The 17089-nt window shown below is 41.8% G+C and overlaps 1 protein-coding gene across 2 annotated transcripts; it reads left to right on the top strand.

Annotated features, from left to right (window-relative positions):
• The first annotated feature begins 1871 nt into the window (after positions 1 to 1871).
• Positions 1872 to 16591, top strand: nicn1 (nicolin 1). Of its 2 annotated transcripts, XM_067505377.1 has the most exons (8): positions 1872 to 2185; positions 3598 to 3728; positions 4147 to 4296; positions 6816 to 6995; positions 8510 to 8623; positions 9191 to 9259; positions 10010 to 10114; positions 10458 to 16591. In XM_067505377.1, exons 3-8 carry the CDS (start codon positions 4150 to 4152, stop codon positions 10497 to 10499), a joined length of 657 nt encoding a protein of 218 aa, XP_067361478.1. In that variant the 5' UTR covers positions 1872 to 2185; positions 3598 to 3728; positions 4147 to 4149; the 3' UTR covers positions 10500 to 16591. The 2 variants fall into 2 exon arrangements, with proteins under 2 accessions (XP_067361478.1, XP_067361477.1); XM_067505376.1 differs by lacking the exon at positions 3598 to 3728 and having other exon boundaries at positions 1873 to 2185.
• Positions 16592 to 17089: the final 498 nt, after the last annotated feature.

Raw genomic sequence — 17089 nt, forward strand, 5'->3', positions numbered from 1 at the left:
TCTCCCTCTGTGTGTCCCCCTCCCTCCATTCGTCCCCCTCTCTCTCCCGCTGCCTCCTCTAAGCCCGTGCAGCAGCACGCCTGCCTGTGCAGACCATCTGGGAGAAAGGGATTGTTTTTGCAGGGGGACACATGGTGCCAACTTCCTACACCGACTGATCTGGGGGCCTTGGAAAGCCTCACTCCCCTCGCTTCAAACACAATAAGCACAATGGATGAATACACGCCATTGTACTGCATCTCGAGGGGGAGAGGAAGGGAGAGTGTGAGGTTTTAGAGTGAGAGTGATGGTGACGAAGAGGACACACTGAGGGACAGACTTCACTTCGCTGATAGTGTAACATCACAGTTTCACCATTTAAAATAAATAATAAAGTAATAAAATTAAATGTTTACAAAAGTGTTACTTTGTGTGGAGGCTTGAAACAAATATAATTGGGTTGTAATTATTGTCACATTCTCAGTGCAAGATTTCATTTGTAATAACTGTTGTATCTTTTGTCAAAGATCATAAACTGCCCTTAAGACATGTCATTGTTTGCTGTAGTGGACTCCAGTGAGTTGTGGACGTTAAAGCAACAAAGCGTATTTATTTAAGTACATCCTGAGATACTTGAACTGCCATTTTTCTGACAGTTGAAGTTACTTTGCTGGCTGCACAATGTAATAATCCAAGCCAATAACATCATTTACCTAGGAAAAAACCTAGAAAAAGAGTTACAAGCTTCCACAGCTGAGATGGAAGAGACTGTACATGCAGCTACTTTATGTGATCTTTCACATTAGGGGTCCGTGGATCTCTGAATCTAGTCTAAGCTTGTTCTGCTTGCAGGACCTTAATCGCGTCTTTTATCAAACCTGGATCTAAATGAAACATATGTTACACACAAATCAGAAACTATATTTGATGACCTTTGTCCTACAGTTCGCTGTGTCTTTCTGTCCTCCTGTTCTCTGCATGTGTAAAATATTCTGACTTTACCTCCAAGTGACTGTCAGTATACAATGTTAATAGATGTGAAGTAATTTTCTTCTGGGTTATTAAACATCCCAAAGTGTCCAAACGCCACGAAGAGCAACATGCAGTAAAGTGGAGCGTCCTGTTCACAACCGATACGAAACATTCTGGAAATCTTGTTTCGGTTTTGCAGGAATATCATTACAAGGCCGCGGAGAAATAACACCTGATTCCTGCAGCTGACTGATAAAGCCATGGCGTGCTGTCTCACCCTGATACCAGAGCTGCACACCTGAATCTCATTTTGACGGGAGATTGTGCCTGGTGGGGATGAACGTATATCATTCACTGGGAGATGGGATGTTTTCAGCAGGATGTGGAGATGTGAATGAGGCGATGACCTCGGTAGAGAAGAGGCCTTTAAATTTTAACGTCGCCCTCACACACGCGCAAATCCGTGGAGGAAGTCTGCCCTCTGCTGCCTCCTTCTGTAATAACACAAAGCGGGGCTGGATTCTCCAATTAAAATACATTTATCAGTTACTTCGGGCAATAAAAACGCATTACTGAAATAACAATATTCTACCAGCTAGGTGAAAAAGTCATTTATCGTTTATAATGAAACTAAAAACTGAATGACTCCTACTTCAACGTCTGTGTGCTGAAAGATCCGCATGTGCGCATGGACGGAGTCCCATACGAGATGGTTTGGGAGCGGGGGACCTGACGTTCAGGTGTCACCCTACGTGCTGACGCAATAGTTTCATTTACTGCGTAACATTTTAATTAAGTAGTGGCTTTGTTTGAGCTGGAGGAGCTTGAAAAGTAGCTGGTTGCCCCCGAAAACTGAAAATAAATGAAAAGCACGTATTAGTAACTTTTATTATCATCCCTGACCTGTTTTCCTGCCTTGCCTCTCACGGTCTCCGTAGAAGCAGCCAATGCGACTCTAACTCTCCGTGTCTAGTAGCCTTTAGTTAGTTAGGAGCCTACGTCCGTTTTTTCGCGTTTGTCCCCGTATTTCCCCGTATCAACATGGCGGCGGCTCAGAGCGCCGCGAGCCCTTTAAGACTGTCTCCTTGGTGACAGTCAGGACCTCACGCAGATCTTTGCTCTCTTTAGCATGCTAACATCTGCTACACGCCAAAGCGTTCACTCTCAATAATCTGTGCCGTTTTCTTTTTTGTTTTTTGTTTTACAAACTGTGACTTCTTACCGACAATTTAAGGTAAGTACTGAACCGACACAGTCATTTGAAGTCCTGGTTAGAGCCTCAAACCGCTAGTAATGCCGACTGATCTGTTAGCTAGCGGTTGTGCTAACCTAGCTCCACTTTCTGCGGTATTAGCCTCGGTGCTAACGTCTCCGTCACTAAAAGAAAAGCGAACATCAACAGTGTCGGCGTTGCCGTTCTGTCCGCGGGTTCCTGTCTGCTCCTGCGGCGTCGCTGTCCATGGTGCTAACGGAGGCGACCGGTCAGCTATGCTGGCCGCAGCGCCTGGTGTCAGCTCCTGTACCGAGGAACTTTCAGAAGCAGATGGCTATTGCAGTCTTCACTGCATCATATTTATCTGACAGCTGTGGTCAATGGTCAGTTGCGTGTTGATTTACAGTATGAGACAACGTGGCACCAGCGTACAGTGTCCATCAGGCCCTTTCAACCCATCCGCTCAGTCACCACGTCTGTCGGGTGGAAGGGCCTTCTCATCGCGCTCCCCTCCTGCGGAACAGTCTTCCAGTTTTTAAAAATCACACTAAAACCCATTGGATATGCTTCCACTCCTCACTGTATGGTTCTTTTCCGATGTGTTTTGGATTCTTTTATTATCTGCTTTTTATTAGTATGTGCATTTTACTATCTTGTCATCTCATTATTGTCAATTTGTATCTATTGTTTTAATTGTTTGTATACGTTCTGAAATATTGTTCTGAAAGGTGCTATAGAAATAAAGCCATTAATATTAATAACATTTAATTAAATCAAAACTTTATTTATGTAGCATCTTTCAAACAGTAAATGTCTACAATGTAACTAATCTTTCTCCCCAAAAAACATTAGAGAAAGGTAATAATGAGCTTCATCACCTACTGTATTTAAATTCTACTTATGCAATGATATTGGTCTAATAATGATCATTTATCAGTCACAAAAGCTCCTTTTACTTTTCATACTAAAGTATATACTTTTGGATTTTAAATGCAGAACCTTTTTTGCAGTGGATCATTTCTTTGGGCTTGTACTGCTGCAACCCTGTTATATGAAAGTTATAGGAATCATAGAGTCTTAATAAATGAATAAATATGTAACCAAAAGTCCCTCAGGAAGGGTATCCGGCGTAAAAACTGTGCCAAATCAACATGCGGGCAATGATCCGCTGTGGTGACCCTGAAGTCATGGGATAAAACGAAAGGACAAATAAAAAAAAAATGTAAAAAAATTTAACCAAAAGTCAGATGATCCCTTATTTAACACTTTGACAATTGGAATAATTTATTACCTTGTTTTCTAAATCACCATTTACCTTTATTTTTATTAATCCTAAAATTCCTCTTTGAGAAATTGTGCTTTTTTTAAAATGCAATTTTTGGTCATTTTAAAAATGTATTAGCTGATCACCAAATGTCTTTTCCTTTTCTCAGCACTTATTTTCAGATCTGAAGGCCTAAGGTTTCCACAAAATACATATATATTGGACAATATATAGCTCCAGAAACATTCAAAACCATCTCTTGGATCTGTATAACACCTGGATGTAAGGTGACAGAGAGAGGTCAGAGAAGCTTTCATCTTCAAGAGAAACACATCTCTGCATATGCATCATTGTGCATAGTGAAGCACAAACTGAACTTCTGCATTGCATAGTAAATGAAACATGTTTCCTGATGTGTGGCAACTTGTGCTATTTTGTCTGACACAGGATTCATGTAGTGTATTGTAGAGTTTAGAGTCAACATTAAATTATTATTTCTTATGACGAGAAAATCCTTGTATATTTATTGTTGTGTTGACGTGTCAAACCTTTGCACAAAAGATTTCTAACTTCTTTTGCCATTTGTTTGTGTTGAAGAACTCGACGAGTGACAATACTTATACAATCCCCAGTGGAGAGGAAACTGAATTTTTTTTTTTTTACCTGATTATCTAAACTCATGTACTTGGTTCAAATTAAATTGTGAAACTATTTGCAGACAATGAGTGGCAGCACTGATGACATCAAGCCGGTGACCTGCACGGTCAAACCTCCAGTCTACCTGCAGATCGGAGACAACAAAACAGACGCAGTCCAGTCCGGTGTTTGTGTTGTAGATGTCAGCCTCCCCTTTGGAAAACCTATCAGTGTAAGGAAAGCTGCTGATTTTAAGTAATGTACAGTATCTGGTCTCCAGTTACATTTACTGCTTTATTATATAATGGCTTGTTTTCGACTAATGCAACCAGAAGGGGACACAAGCCAGTGTCTTCTTGTGCCAGTCTTAAGTCTGGATAGATGCAGAGGGTTGTGTCAGGAAGGGCATCCGACAAAACACATGACAAATTAAACCGGCGTATCATGACTTCCACACCTAATCCCCCCATACCGGATCGGCCGCGGCCCTGGTTAACAACGACCACCACCGGTGCTGTTGACCTACAGGGTACCAGTGGAAATTGGACTACTGTTGATCGAGGATGAAGAAGGAGAGGAGCAAAGTGTGTTCGTAGGCAGAGAGAGAAGAGGAAAGCTAAGAATGTAGGACTGACAGTAGGGACTTTGAATGTTGGGACCATGACAGGGAAGGATAGAGAGTTGATCGACTTGATGCAGAGAAGGAAGGTGGACATACTGTGTGTCCAGGAGACCAGGTGGAAAGGTAGCAAGGCTAGAAGCTCAGGAGCAAGGTTCAAGTTGTTCTACCACGGGTCAGATAGGAAGAGACATGGAGTAGGAGTTATCCTGAAAGAGGAGTTGGTGAGGAATGTTCTATAGGTGAAAAGAGTATCAGACAGGTTGATGAGTCTGAAGCTGGAAATTGAAGGGGTGATGTTCAATTTTGTTAGTGGTTATGAACCACAGGTAGGATGTGAGTTAGAAAAGAAGGAGAAATTCTGGAGTGAGACTGGAACGCAGAAGGTCAGATGGTGGTAGACTTTGCAAAGAGGATGGAAATGGCTTTAGTGAACACTTTCTTCCAGAAGAGGCAGGAACATAGGGTGACATATAAGAGCGGAGGGAGAAGCACTCAGGTGGACGACATCTTGTGTAGACGTTGTAATCTGAAAGAGATCAGTGACTGTAAAGTATTGGTAGGGGAGAGTGTAGCCAGACAACACAGGATGGTGGTGTGTAAAATGATGCTGGTGGTGAGGAAGATGAAGATGACAAAGGCAGAGCAGAGGACGAAGTGGTGGAAGTTGAAAAAGGAAGAATGTTGTGTAGTTTTCAGGGAGGAGCTGAGACAGACTCTGGGTGGTTTGGAGGTGCTTCCAGATGACTGGACTACTACAGCTAATTTGATCAGGGAGACAGGTAGGAGGGTACTCGGTGTGTCATCTGGAAAGAGGAAAGAGGACAAGGAGACTTGGTGGTGGAACGAGGAAGTTCAGGAGTGTATACAGAGAAAGAGGTTAGCTAAGAAGAAGTGGGACACAGAGGACTGAAGAGAGTAGACAGGAGGACAGGGAGATACAGCGTAAGGTGAAGGTAGAGGTGGCAAAGGCCAAACAAAGAGCATATGAGGACTTGTATGTTAGGTTGGACACTAAAGAGGGAGAGGTGGATTTGTACAGGTTGGCCAGACAAAGAGAGAGAGATGGAAATGTTTAATAAATTACATCATGTCATGTCCATAGATAGGTTGATCACATAATTGTGACAATTGAGACAAGTATTGACACAACTCTTATTAACAATACGATATACCAAACTGATTGACGGGTTTCTTCTTCCTGAATTGGACTAGTAGTCAGCACTAAAACAAAGTGGACAGTCCTCATTGGTTTCTCTGCAGATAATACATTGTCCACACAACCTTTAACTAATGCATTACAAGAAATAACTACTATTAAAGCTACTATTAAGTACTATTAAGTACACTGCAACATCACTAAGGAAACGTGTGTGATCTCTTCAGTTTAAATTTATTGGCCCTCAGCATGCAGTTAAATGAATTCTCAAAACACTGTTTCCCCTCAGTCCTAATTTTATTCACCATCCATGTTTCCTGTTGTCTCCCAGCAGCTTGGTCCAATTAAGCAGAAAGCACACACACACACACACACACGCGCGCACACACACACACAAATAGACAACATTTGTTTAAATATAAGCTGGATTTCTGTCTTCCAACAGTTTGTACACTGACCTACTTTTTAGCATTTAGTCCTTTTTAAAAAACATTTTTATGCAGAGTGGCTCCTCGTTAGCCCGAAGCTTCAAAGACATCTGCCTGGAGCAAGTAGATGCTGGTAGAATTGGTCTGTACCCAGCTTTGATACTTCTGACTTTAGGTTTTAATGTTAATACAGCAATCTGGCCAATTCAGTGTTTCTACAAGCAACAGCTTAAGACCCTTAATGGACTGGAGGCTTGTTTCAGTTTGTTTTAATGAGTTTCATTTCACCCAGCAGGTCACCTCACAGCTGAAGTTCATACGTACTGACAGCCTATAACCTCATTTGAAACTGGGTCAAATGCTAAAAAGCTCATTATTATTATTCTGAAGCAGGTTATGTTTCCTGACCTGTATTTGTAATGAATGAGTGGATGTCTGCCCACCTAAATCGCACATCTACATTTTCCTAGTTAAACGCTGATGTTGCATGTTCTCCACTTGACTTTTATAACATTTATTATACGCGGTCGCTTTGTGACTTTCAGATTGAGGAAATCACCTTTAAGAACTACTACACAGCCTACGTGACTGTGCGCTTATTGAGAAGAACCCCCGGACAAGAAGTCTCTGCTAAGTGGTGCACTGTCCTGAGAGACCTGCCTCTGATGGAGAACCCCCACACTGAGCGAGGCTCCCAAGACTACTTCTCCATTCACAGGACCCAGGTACGCTGGAGCGTGTGCAACGTTCCTCTCCTGGAACAACACAAGCAGGGCTGATCCAGCAGATGTATGCTGAAACTTGTCTCCGAGCATTTGAATTTAAGTTCTTGATGTTGTCAGCTTCACTTTGCAGAACATTGCATGCGCAGACTTTGTTTTCACATTCATCTGCTGTATTAATAGCAGTTCCCTCCTGACCAACATTCACATACACTCAGTAATAGAGTGTTTTATCCAGGCTCAGGACCAGCACCAAGGTGGCTGGGGCGGCACCGCACCTGGTGGGGTGGGATTCGAACCTCTGGCCTTCTTTATCCCAACTTAACGCTCTACCATTGAGCCACTAAGTCCCCAATATACAATACAAAAGCATATTTTTTCTCTTGACATGAAATCTGCTACTGTAAAATCTTCCGATTTCCACTACAAATGGCTCTCAGAGGAAAATAGCCCTTCACTCTTACCACGGGTTTTTTCTATTGCACCGTGGCCAAATAAGTAGCAGAGGGCTATTCAGCTTCAACACACAAAACACAGTCACCTCTCCGTTCAGGATAAATGAATGTTGAGGTAGGAAGAAAATATTTCAGTCATGTTTCAAATGTGGCTGTTTCTCACATTTGTATTGATTTTTAGAATTTGCACAATCAAACTGTTCTAATGACACAAACTTTAGCATATACACCTTTTGTCCTTGTCCGGTCTGAAACTTTAATATACATTAGCACATTAATTTGTAATGTGTACAGGATGTTCCAGTGAAGTGGAACATTTGCAGAATCATACTTCAAATCAACATTTTTAAACATCAGGGGCATGAATATTCAAAGAATGGCTTAAACAGCAACGTAGTCCTTCAGCTGACTGGTGCCTTTAACTTGTGCATCCATCCTCACACACTGCTGCTAAAACGAGTCTCACCGCTCACATTTCTTTGTTTCCATTACCGTTATTATTTAAAGCAACATTTTGAGTCTCATTTAGCAAAACTTTACAGTCTGTCCTGCTGTTCTCCTGAGCTGCTCTGTCTACTATGACTAAAAATGAGCAGTGATGCGACTGACAAAATGAGTTTGAGCCTGGGGGGGGGGGCTCCACCACTGACAAGAGTTGTAATGTTGATATATGCAGACAATACAAACTGAGCTGTTTTGCATTGCCTCTATTTATTTCTGGTTTATTCCCTCTGCAAACAGAGCCAGATGGTGGATAGTGATTTAATTTTTGTTTACTTCAGATGGAGCTCTGAGGCCCACATAGTTTAAAGGGTAATCATGATCATGTAAGTGATTTGGATTCACTGTTTATGGGTTAGTGTTTGTCACATTTAGCCTTAGGGGGATGCTGAGTGTATTCTACAGTATTACTGCAGTAATTCCCTGTGTGATGAACCAAAGCTAATAAAAACCCAAACTAAAAAGTTTGTTCATGTCTTTTTTTTTCAGGTTCAGCAAACTAAAAGGATCATTATTTTTATTTATTTGACATGAAGACATGATTTATCTTGTGCCTTCTAGATGCGAGTGGAGCCAGCTCATGTGGTGTGTGTGCGACTGATCCTGAGGCAGCCGTCCTCTGCCTGGCTGACCTTCAGCCTCCAGGAGATCAAGCTATATCCTTATATGGAACCGGTTTGTTTGGCTTTCTTATTCAGAAATGTACTTTAGAATAATGTACTTAATGAGGTCTGAAAGCAAATGAGAGTGGCAGCAGTTATTCTGTTGCTCCACAAGCTTTGATGTTTCATTCACAGTGTGCGTCAGTCCCAGCCGCACCCTGTCACCAGTCACCAGCACAGCCATTGTCATGGCGGACTCGTTCGGTACCACCTGAGTGAAAACAATGATGTTATGTAAAGCTTTAGTCGGCCGAATTCTGTCAGCACAATATTTCCTGAATTTAACCTGCAATAGCTCATTTTTTTTTGTGTGTTCGGTCTCCTCCTGCTCCTGAGGGACGTTTCTGCTCTTTAGCTGCTAAATGCTCCACTGTGTTCACCAACTGCTCTGACTGTGTCTGCCTGTTGCTCATTTTTACTTTTTCAATCGGAAAAAAACAGCTGCTTCCTGTTTTGGCTACAGCTGCACTGTTCTGAACAAGAACATTATTGTTGGAGGCCACAAAACCATAGACAGCTGAAAGATTCTGTACAGGTTGACAGCACAGTGATGGCAACAATAACTTTTTTACCCACCCAGGACCCAGAGAAGGAGGTCTCTGATTGGCTGTCTGACCTGACCGTGGTTGACAAGCACCCTGATCTGGAGGTACGCATGTTTTTATAGTTAGGTAACATCTAGGAAAACGAGGAGTTTATGTTCTTGTGTACAGTCGATGCCAGTAATTCTCAAATATATAAATCATAAATCACAATGTCCCCTCCCATTGTTGTATGCTTTTATGCATTTTTATCCAGTTAAAAGCATGTCTCTGAAATTGGCTAATTTAATTCATCAAACAATCAATTTTAATTTTGAAAGAAAAATAAATTCCCCTCCTTTGGCTCATCCTGTAAATTACAGTGGCCACACTGGATCATCTGGTCCACAGATTGATTTGGCACAGGCTTCACACCAGGTGCCCTTCCTGATGCAACCCTTCCCAACTTTTCCTGGGCTTGGAACCGGGGCTCAGATTTGCGCTGGCTTATGCAACCTGAACAGCTGGTGTTGGCCAGTTCAGTGTCTTGCCTAGGAACACTTGGACATATGGCTAGGGGGTGTCCATACGGTTCCCACTTGGCCGCTGTACCAAATGAGCCGTTGCCATCCCCTAAATAAGTAATTATAAAAATAAAAAAAGGATTTTCCAGCAAATTGTCAAAAAGCTGAAGAGATTTATTTTAGCTCATAAAATGTCACCTTTTGTGGTTATGACCTTAACACTGGAAAATGACATTTACATAGGTTAAAACTGATGAGTTTATGTTAAATTAAGGGTTAAAGACTGAACAATTAGAACTGTTTTATAACATTTTATAGTGTGTTGGGTTGAATGTTTCCCTGTACGTCTCTCAGGGCCTCCCAGACCCCCAGACTGTATCCTCCAGCATCCAACAAATGTGGGCTCTGACTGAGGTGATGCAGAGCAGCCAGACGACAGCCTCCATCGGACGATTTGATGTGAGTCTAAAACACAGATCACTGCTGATCCACTGCTTCCTCACAGCTTGATGCTGAACAGGAGCTGCTGTGGCCGGGAGCAGTTAGCTCTGACTTTACTGGGTCAAAGTAACAAGTTAGTTATTACTTCCTGAGCTATGTCGTGTTATATGTTCAGAATTTATCATCGTATTATTGCTGAGTGAATTAAGCTGTTTTAACAAACAGCTGCGTTGATGTGGTCGTTGCTTTTCATTGTAACTTCCTGCCGTTGATGATGTGGATCTAGTATGTTCTGAAAAGTGCCCAGATAACTGAAGACACCAGCAGAAAAAAACAAAAATCCTGTATTTTTGTTAAACAGGTGGATGGATGCTACGATGTCAACTTGCTCTCCCTGACTTAACTTGGATCTTGTGCTGTCACATGTGCATGAAGCCCACTGTATGGAAGCCTACAAGTTCAGTAATTGAGAATAATTCTCTCTGCCTTGGAAAACGAACAAACAAAGACTGTTGCACAGAAGAACAAAGTAAAAGTATCATGTGCTGCTGGAACGGCAGCCAGTGTAACAGTGACTGAAGATCGAGAGGTGCTGCTGCTTTAAACCAAGCTAATGAGAAAACTGTAAAAATGTAATTTATTGTGATCGTGCTGTTATCCTAGGACTGCTGTGCATGATGTAAGTAAAATGTTTTTAGTATTTATGAATCCTGCAGGAGCTGCCATCCTGGAAAGCTTATTGTCTAGTATCCGGCTTTATACTGTCATTTTTTGAAACTACTGTTTGATCTGTGTCTGTCAAACGTATGTTGAGATTCAGCTTAACAAGCTGCAGGAAGTTTTAATTAGTCTGGTTCCCTGTAGCTAGACACAGATCCCCAGACTTTGGAAGTATACAAATACCTGTAGGGGGAACCTGTCCTGCATGTTGGACAAGTACAGACTGTGGAACACTTGGTGGCAGCAGAGTAGGTATATTTATAACCTTCAACTGGAGAAAACATTCTGGAACATGCTCACTAACTTGGCTTAGGTTAAAGTCAAGGTAGCGGTGATGGTTAAGATTAGGAGCTGGGACTCTGTGAGGGTCATCACGTGCCACCAATTGTTGGAATGTGTGTTGCACTTGGGTTTGCACTTCTGCTAACCACATTAGCAGAAGCTATTGCAGATGTCTTTGCCTCACATCAGTAAAAACTAACAGTCCTGTCTTTGCTGAGCTTTTAGCAAAACCTTTAAACCTGGATTCATCGGGTAGTTTACTACATAGACTATTTAGCAGCTGATGCTGGAAAGCAAAATCCCTGTGGTGCGTCTTAAAATATATCAACCAATTCTGTACTTAACTTAATGTGCAGAATACTATAAATTCTCAAAAGCTTCCCTCAACAGCTCAGACTGAAGGAAAGAGGAGCGTGTGTTTTTCTTCTGCTATTTCTTAGGTTTTACTTTGCAGAGACAGACCGGTCTTTGATCGTACTCGTAATCATGCATGTGAAAAAATAACAGTTACAGCACAGACACAACCTGTACCTACACACGTCACACATGATATACAATAGGACAGCAGTAGTACCGTGTGTCCTGGAGATTATGCCTGTGGCAGATAATAGAAAGATGAGTAAATGATGATTTTTGCAGGCTTCAATGGAGGTTGCTTAGGTGCAAAAAGACGGTGCAGCTGCATGGTTTTACGTCACAAACATTTCACTGATCTGCATTCGGTCCAGTCTAGGATCGGTTAGGGTCCCATTATGGGCTGGCTGCATTCGTAGTATATGACTGATACATGTTGCCATAACTGAATGGGCCAAGTGGCCCCTGACTGGAGCCTCTGCATGAAGTGATTCATATCACTGAAACCAAATTTCAACACACACAAGGACAAATGGGGGAGAAAAAAAAGATGCACCATGACGACAGAGGCACAAACAACTAAATAAGTACACAGCCAGTGCTTCATTTCAAACCAGTTATTGACGTTTCATCAGCGAAAGAACCAGTGTAGGTACTGGATCGGCTCAGGTTTGTGCGCTTTCAGCTGGTGTCACGCGTTACGATTAACTGAATGACGGACAGTGTGCGACAATTGGCTGAATAATATGAGTGGCAACAAGACCAATTGAGACTTGGATGTAAAAAAAAAAATCATAATATTTATTAGGTTTGATTAACTGCAGTATAGATGCTAATGCTGAGAAAAGGCTGCTTGTGTTCAGTGTTCGTAAGAATCGAAATGTGTTGGGTGATTTTTCATTTCATTTTTAACGGAACAAAGTGGCCATCGGCCCAAATTTGTTGGACAAATTGTGTTTGGAAGGCAGTGACTCACAAAAATTAGTAAAGAGTGTGGAGGCTGCCGCTGTTATTGGGCTCGATGTTAGATTTGTATACAGATGAACTTCATTATTTTTTTATGTGATGAAAGTAAGAACATTGGAAAGTAAGAACATTTACTGAAGTATTCAGGTCATTTGAAGGCACTAATTCTTTATCTGTTTCATGACCTCATGAACTTTTACTTTTCACAGGGAAATGTTACAGCTTATCTCACAACTGTAGTTACTTTGCAGATTCATATTATAATTTTACAAAACATAATCGAATGATACACGAGCAGTGGTGTAAAGTAATTAGATAATTTTACTAGCAAGTACTGAAATATTTGAGATATTCTGAGATCAGTTTTCTGTTACTTTCTATTCCATTAGAGTCCAATTGAAAATAAAACCCATTGCCTGTAGGTGTGAATGTGAGTGTGTGTCTCTCTGTGTTGGCCCTGAGACAGACTGGAGACCTGTCCAAGGTGGAACCTGCCTCTCGCCCAACGGCAGCTGGGAGAGACAGTCGGGTGATGTTAGCAGTTAAGATGATGGATGAACGGATATTGTACAGTAGAATAATATCAGACCAGGGATAAATTAAGTAAATAGCAGTTTAAAAAGTCATTAAAATAATGACGCCCATTGTTACCAGGTGCAACATTAGAGTGATGCATGATACGTGAATACATCGATAATTATAATGCAATAATATTGTATTCATAATTGATGAATGAGCCAATAAATCAACAATTTGCTGTTGAAACATTTGTTGTATATTGTATAAATGTAATTTCCCACAGTCTCGCTGTTGTGTGACTAGCTGATGATCCCTGACCTGACTTCAATCTACAGCTTCCAGCAGAGTCACAAATGGGAGGAAGGTCTGAGAAAAGTAAATGAGGATAAGGAAGTGAGGCAGTGAAGTAACAAACTGAGAGCAGACGGAAAAGCGTGAACTCCACCACAACACACACACACACACACACACACACACACACACACACCAATCAGCAACTACAGAACTGTGTGCAGCAGGAATCTGCAGAGCCAGCTGCCTACTCAAGTGCACTTGACATTTAAATTCATACGCTCGGCCCTTCTTCCTTCACCCTGCATATTGATGCATTCTGAAGCATGCAAACGTTTGTAAGAGACCCGGAGCAGCAGACGGGAGGAGGAGGAGGAGGAGGGACGCCATGTTTATGTGTGTTAGAGAATAAGAAAGACAGAGGAGGAATCTGTACCCGCAGCAGCGGAGTGATGAATCTGTTTGTTTCCTCTCTTATAGAGCACAAGGCTTTTTTTATCCACAGCCCTCAGAAACGCTCAGTCTGCTTCAACCTTTCACACTGTTGCTTGTCCTTATCAACCACTTAGGTGTGTGATCAAATCAAATAGAGCAGTAACAGAAGGTAACTTGACCAACGTTAGTTTCTATATTTGACCAAGGATATGTTTATTTCCTGGAGTTGATTGAGGGGTTTTTATCAAATCAGGCTGCATATGGTCGACCTGCAAAACTCATAACATATTTACCATCTTCAGCCTTTGTGTTCCATGCTAACGACAGTTAGCATCCTGGTGAGGGTCATAGGGCCTGGGGTCTGTCCCACCTGTCATTAGCCTGGACACGTCTCAGTCTGTCTCAGGGCCAACACAAAAACTCAACACAGACAGACAACCATTCACACCTACGGACAGTTTAGAATCACACAATGTGACAATCGATGGGGAATTACAGTCTTTAAATTGTTAACGAGGACACGGGTGTAACGAGACCGTTCTTGATCTGATAAAAACTAAACCTTAAGTCAACTCATCGTTCATTCTGTCTGTAAACAGCGTTACTGTTGAACGGGAAAGTTCTGGGAGTGGGACAGCAGACTTAATGTAGCCCAGGTTACGGGTGAAATATCTAACTTCACCACACACACACGCCACTGCATAAAACTTACAAAATATCGGTTCATTAACATATTGATGCCATATGCATCAAATGTAAAAATGAATATTACCCTGGTATCATCCAATGTTTGAGTTGTAGGTAGATTTAAGCATTTAAAAGTAGCCTCACTGCGGGAGATGCCTCATTAAACACCAACCAGCCATTACTTTTTTTAGCAGCATCAAAGATTTATGTATAAATCACAGTTTTGTGACCCACTCTGAACAGAGGCATGTTGTTCTTGTGCTGCTGGTATTGCTGACTGTGGGTTTCATATTGTCATGTCCTATAATGATTATTCGTGGGACCCAGGAAGAGACGAGATTTTATTATTAACAGAATCTTCAGTCCTGAAACCACAATATTAGGCTGAAGCAGGATGTGACAGCTGGAGCTTTAAGGCAGAGGTCAGCAAACTGAAACCGGACTAATGTAACAGAGGAGCCACAACGGGAACCGTGGCTCCATGGTTTTACTATTGCATGTCCCCTGAACTCCACTATTAGAGTCCATGGAAACTATGGCGTCAGCCATGACGACAACAGTGTATTTACCGTTAGCTATTTAAATCAATTTTAATATTCAAACTTCAAATTCATTCACATGAAAGTGTTTTACAGTGGAACTAAGCTCAAATAAATTGTTTTCCACTCGTAGTTGTCCAGATCTTTTTGATGCTGTGTGCACCACTTATGAATTTCACTGGTCACTTTGAAAAAAAATGTAACTTTTAAATTTAACGATTGGTGAATGCCGCAAATTCTCGTACAATGCTCGTACCTGTTGGTTAGGAACACATCTGTTCACAGACCGTTATCAGTCATTATCACACCCATAGTTATGGTTCAGTAGGTCACCTAATACCCCACTGACAGTTAAGATGTGGTAAAACATTTAAAATCAACAGCTTTGTAGGAATAAGGTCATGATGGATGGTTGACAAAAACAAAAGACATTGAAATGGCACCAGTTCATGTCCAGTCTTATATAATTGTCTTTACTACAGTCGATGTTTCTGCATTTAAACCCAAACCACGATCTCTCGCTAACCGTCTTGTTTCGTGCCTAAACCAAACCATAACTCCTAACCAAATGACATTGCAGCTCTCAAATTCACATGATAATGATCTAAGCCTGCCAGCTTTTGAAGACGTAACCACTGACCCAGCTCGAGCCCCAGGAGCTCACCTCACTGCAATTCGGGAAAACAAATGCAAATAGATGAAACACAAGCAAATAATTAAAAAAAAAAAAACAACTTCATTAATTTGACAACACAGGTGCAGCATTAGGAAACGCGCTGCAAAAGTCACAACACAACCAAATGACAAAACGCGCTGCAAAAAGCTATAACACAATGGAAATGGCTCCAGGAGCAACTAAAAATACATTTACAAATCTAAAAGTCTGTCTGTTTGTAGTGTCCCCTGGAAACGTTGCCTTGACAGTTGTCTACATTGGTTCCGGCAGACAGATTTTAGGCTTTTGCATCACGTTTCTTAATCCTGCACCTGCGACGTCAAATTGATGTTTGTTTTTTTTTTGTTTTTTTTACTTGCTTGTGTTTTCTCAATTTGCAGAGCTGTGAGCTCTCACAGCCTTTAAATGACTTGATAGCATCTAAGGCAGATAGCTGTGAGCACGTTTGCCTGCTGATGTTAGCATGTTCCCTAAAGCACATCCGTGGCTCTGAAATGTAAAGGTTTGCGGAGTAGGGTGTGTTGGAGATTGTAGCAAAGGCCTTTTTCTGTCCCCGAGGCCCAAATCTTTAAGCTCCACCTTGACATTCTGACAGTGCAGTAATCCTAAATTAACTTGGACTGAAGAAACGTGGGGACAGTTTAAAGCATTAGCCTAATAAAATCCCCAACAGCTGCATCCGTCCTGGTCTCAGGAAATGTCTGCAGCCTGGATACTTACTGTCCCTGAGTCAGTCCTGCCTGTGTTTCACATCTTTTCCTCTGTATATCTAAAATGTACTGATGAATATTAAATGAAGATAACTCCTTTACAATGACCTGGTATTCTGATCTTCATTCTACGTTTTAACAGTCCGCTGTAAAGCGGAGAAAACAAGGCTTCTCCAGGTGGAAGCTAGTGGACTCGAATGTGTTTTGTTATGAAACTTTCTCTCATTAACTGCCACTGCCATTCGTATCACCTCCACCCATCAATTTCAGTCAACACATTCACAAGCTTCCCACCTCCTCCCATCACCAACCCCCCCCCCCGCTTAAAACCTGATCTGATCCTTGCAGCATTGCATCCCTTTCCATGTTGAGTGATGAGCAATGCCTCTGCAGCTTTTCACCCCGACGCCATGAATCATTTATTCAGATGAGCCTGTGACAGCCATGTCATAGCCTTTTTCTAACACCTGACAAGAAGAGATCCTTCATTCTGTGATTGGAATAAGTTATGCGCTGCTCTGTCCACCTGCAGACAAGACAGGCTCAGTACAGACCTGTTTCTTAGAAAAGTGCTGAACTTTCCTTACCCATGTGTGGACCAGACGCAAACTTTTACTTTCCTTTTCTTTACTTTACTGCTGTCCTTTGATAACAGGACCCATTTTGTTGAGATATGGAGTCGCAGGTCTAAACCTCAGGTATTGTAGCAGTTCCCAGCCCGTTCTTATTCCCGAGTTGTTAAAAAGTGCCACTTTGAATGCTGATGATGAAAGTACCTCTTCACATCTGTGACTAACGCTCGGAACTTTCAGTG

Source organism: Channa argus, chromosome 5, assembly GCF_033026475.1.
Source record: "Channa argus isolate prfri chromosome 5, Channa argus male v1.0, whole genome shotgun sequence".
NCBI lineage: Eukaryota > Metazoa > Chordata > Actinopteri > Anabantiformes > Channidae > Channa > Channa argus.

Bases quoted from the DNA above. Each gene is read 5' to 3' on its own strand.
- nicn1 (XM_067505377.1), top strand. From the start codon at position 4,150: ATGAGTGGCAGCACTGATGACATCAAGCCGGTGACCTGCACGGTCAAA. The intron at 4,297-6,815 runs GTAAGGAAAGCT...TGTGACTTTCAG, and splicing joins CCTTTGGAAAACCTATCAGT to ATTGAGGAAATCACCTTTAA. The intron at 9,260-10,009 runs GTACGCATGTTT...TACGTCTCTCAG, and splicing joins ACAAGCACCCTGATCTGGAG to GGCCTCCCAGACCCCCAGAC.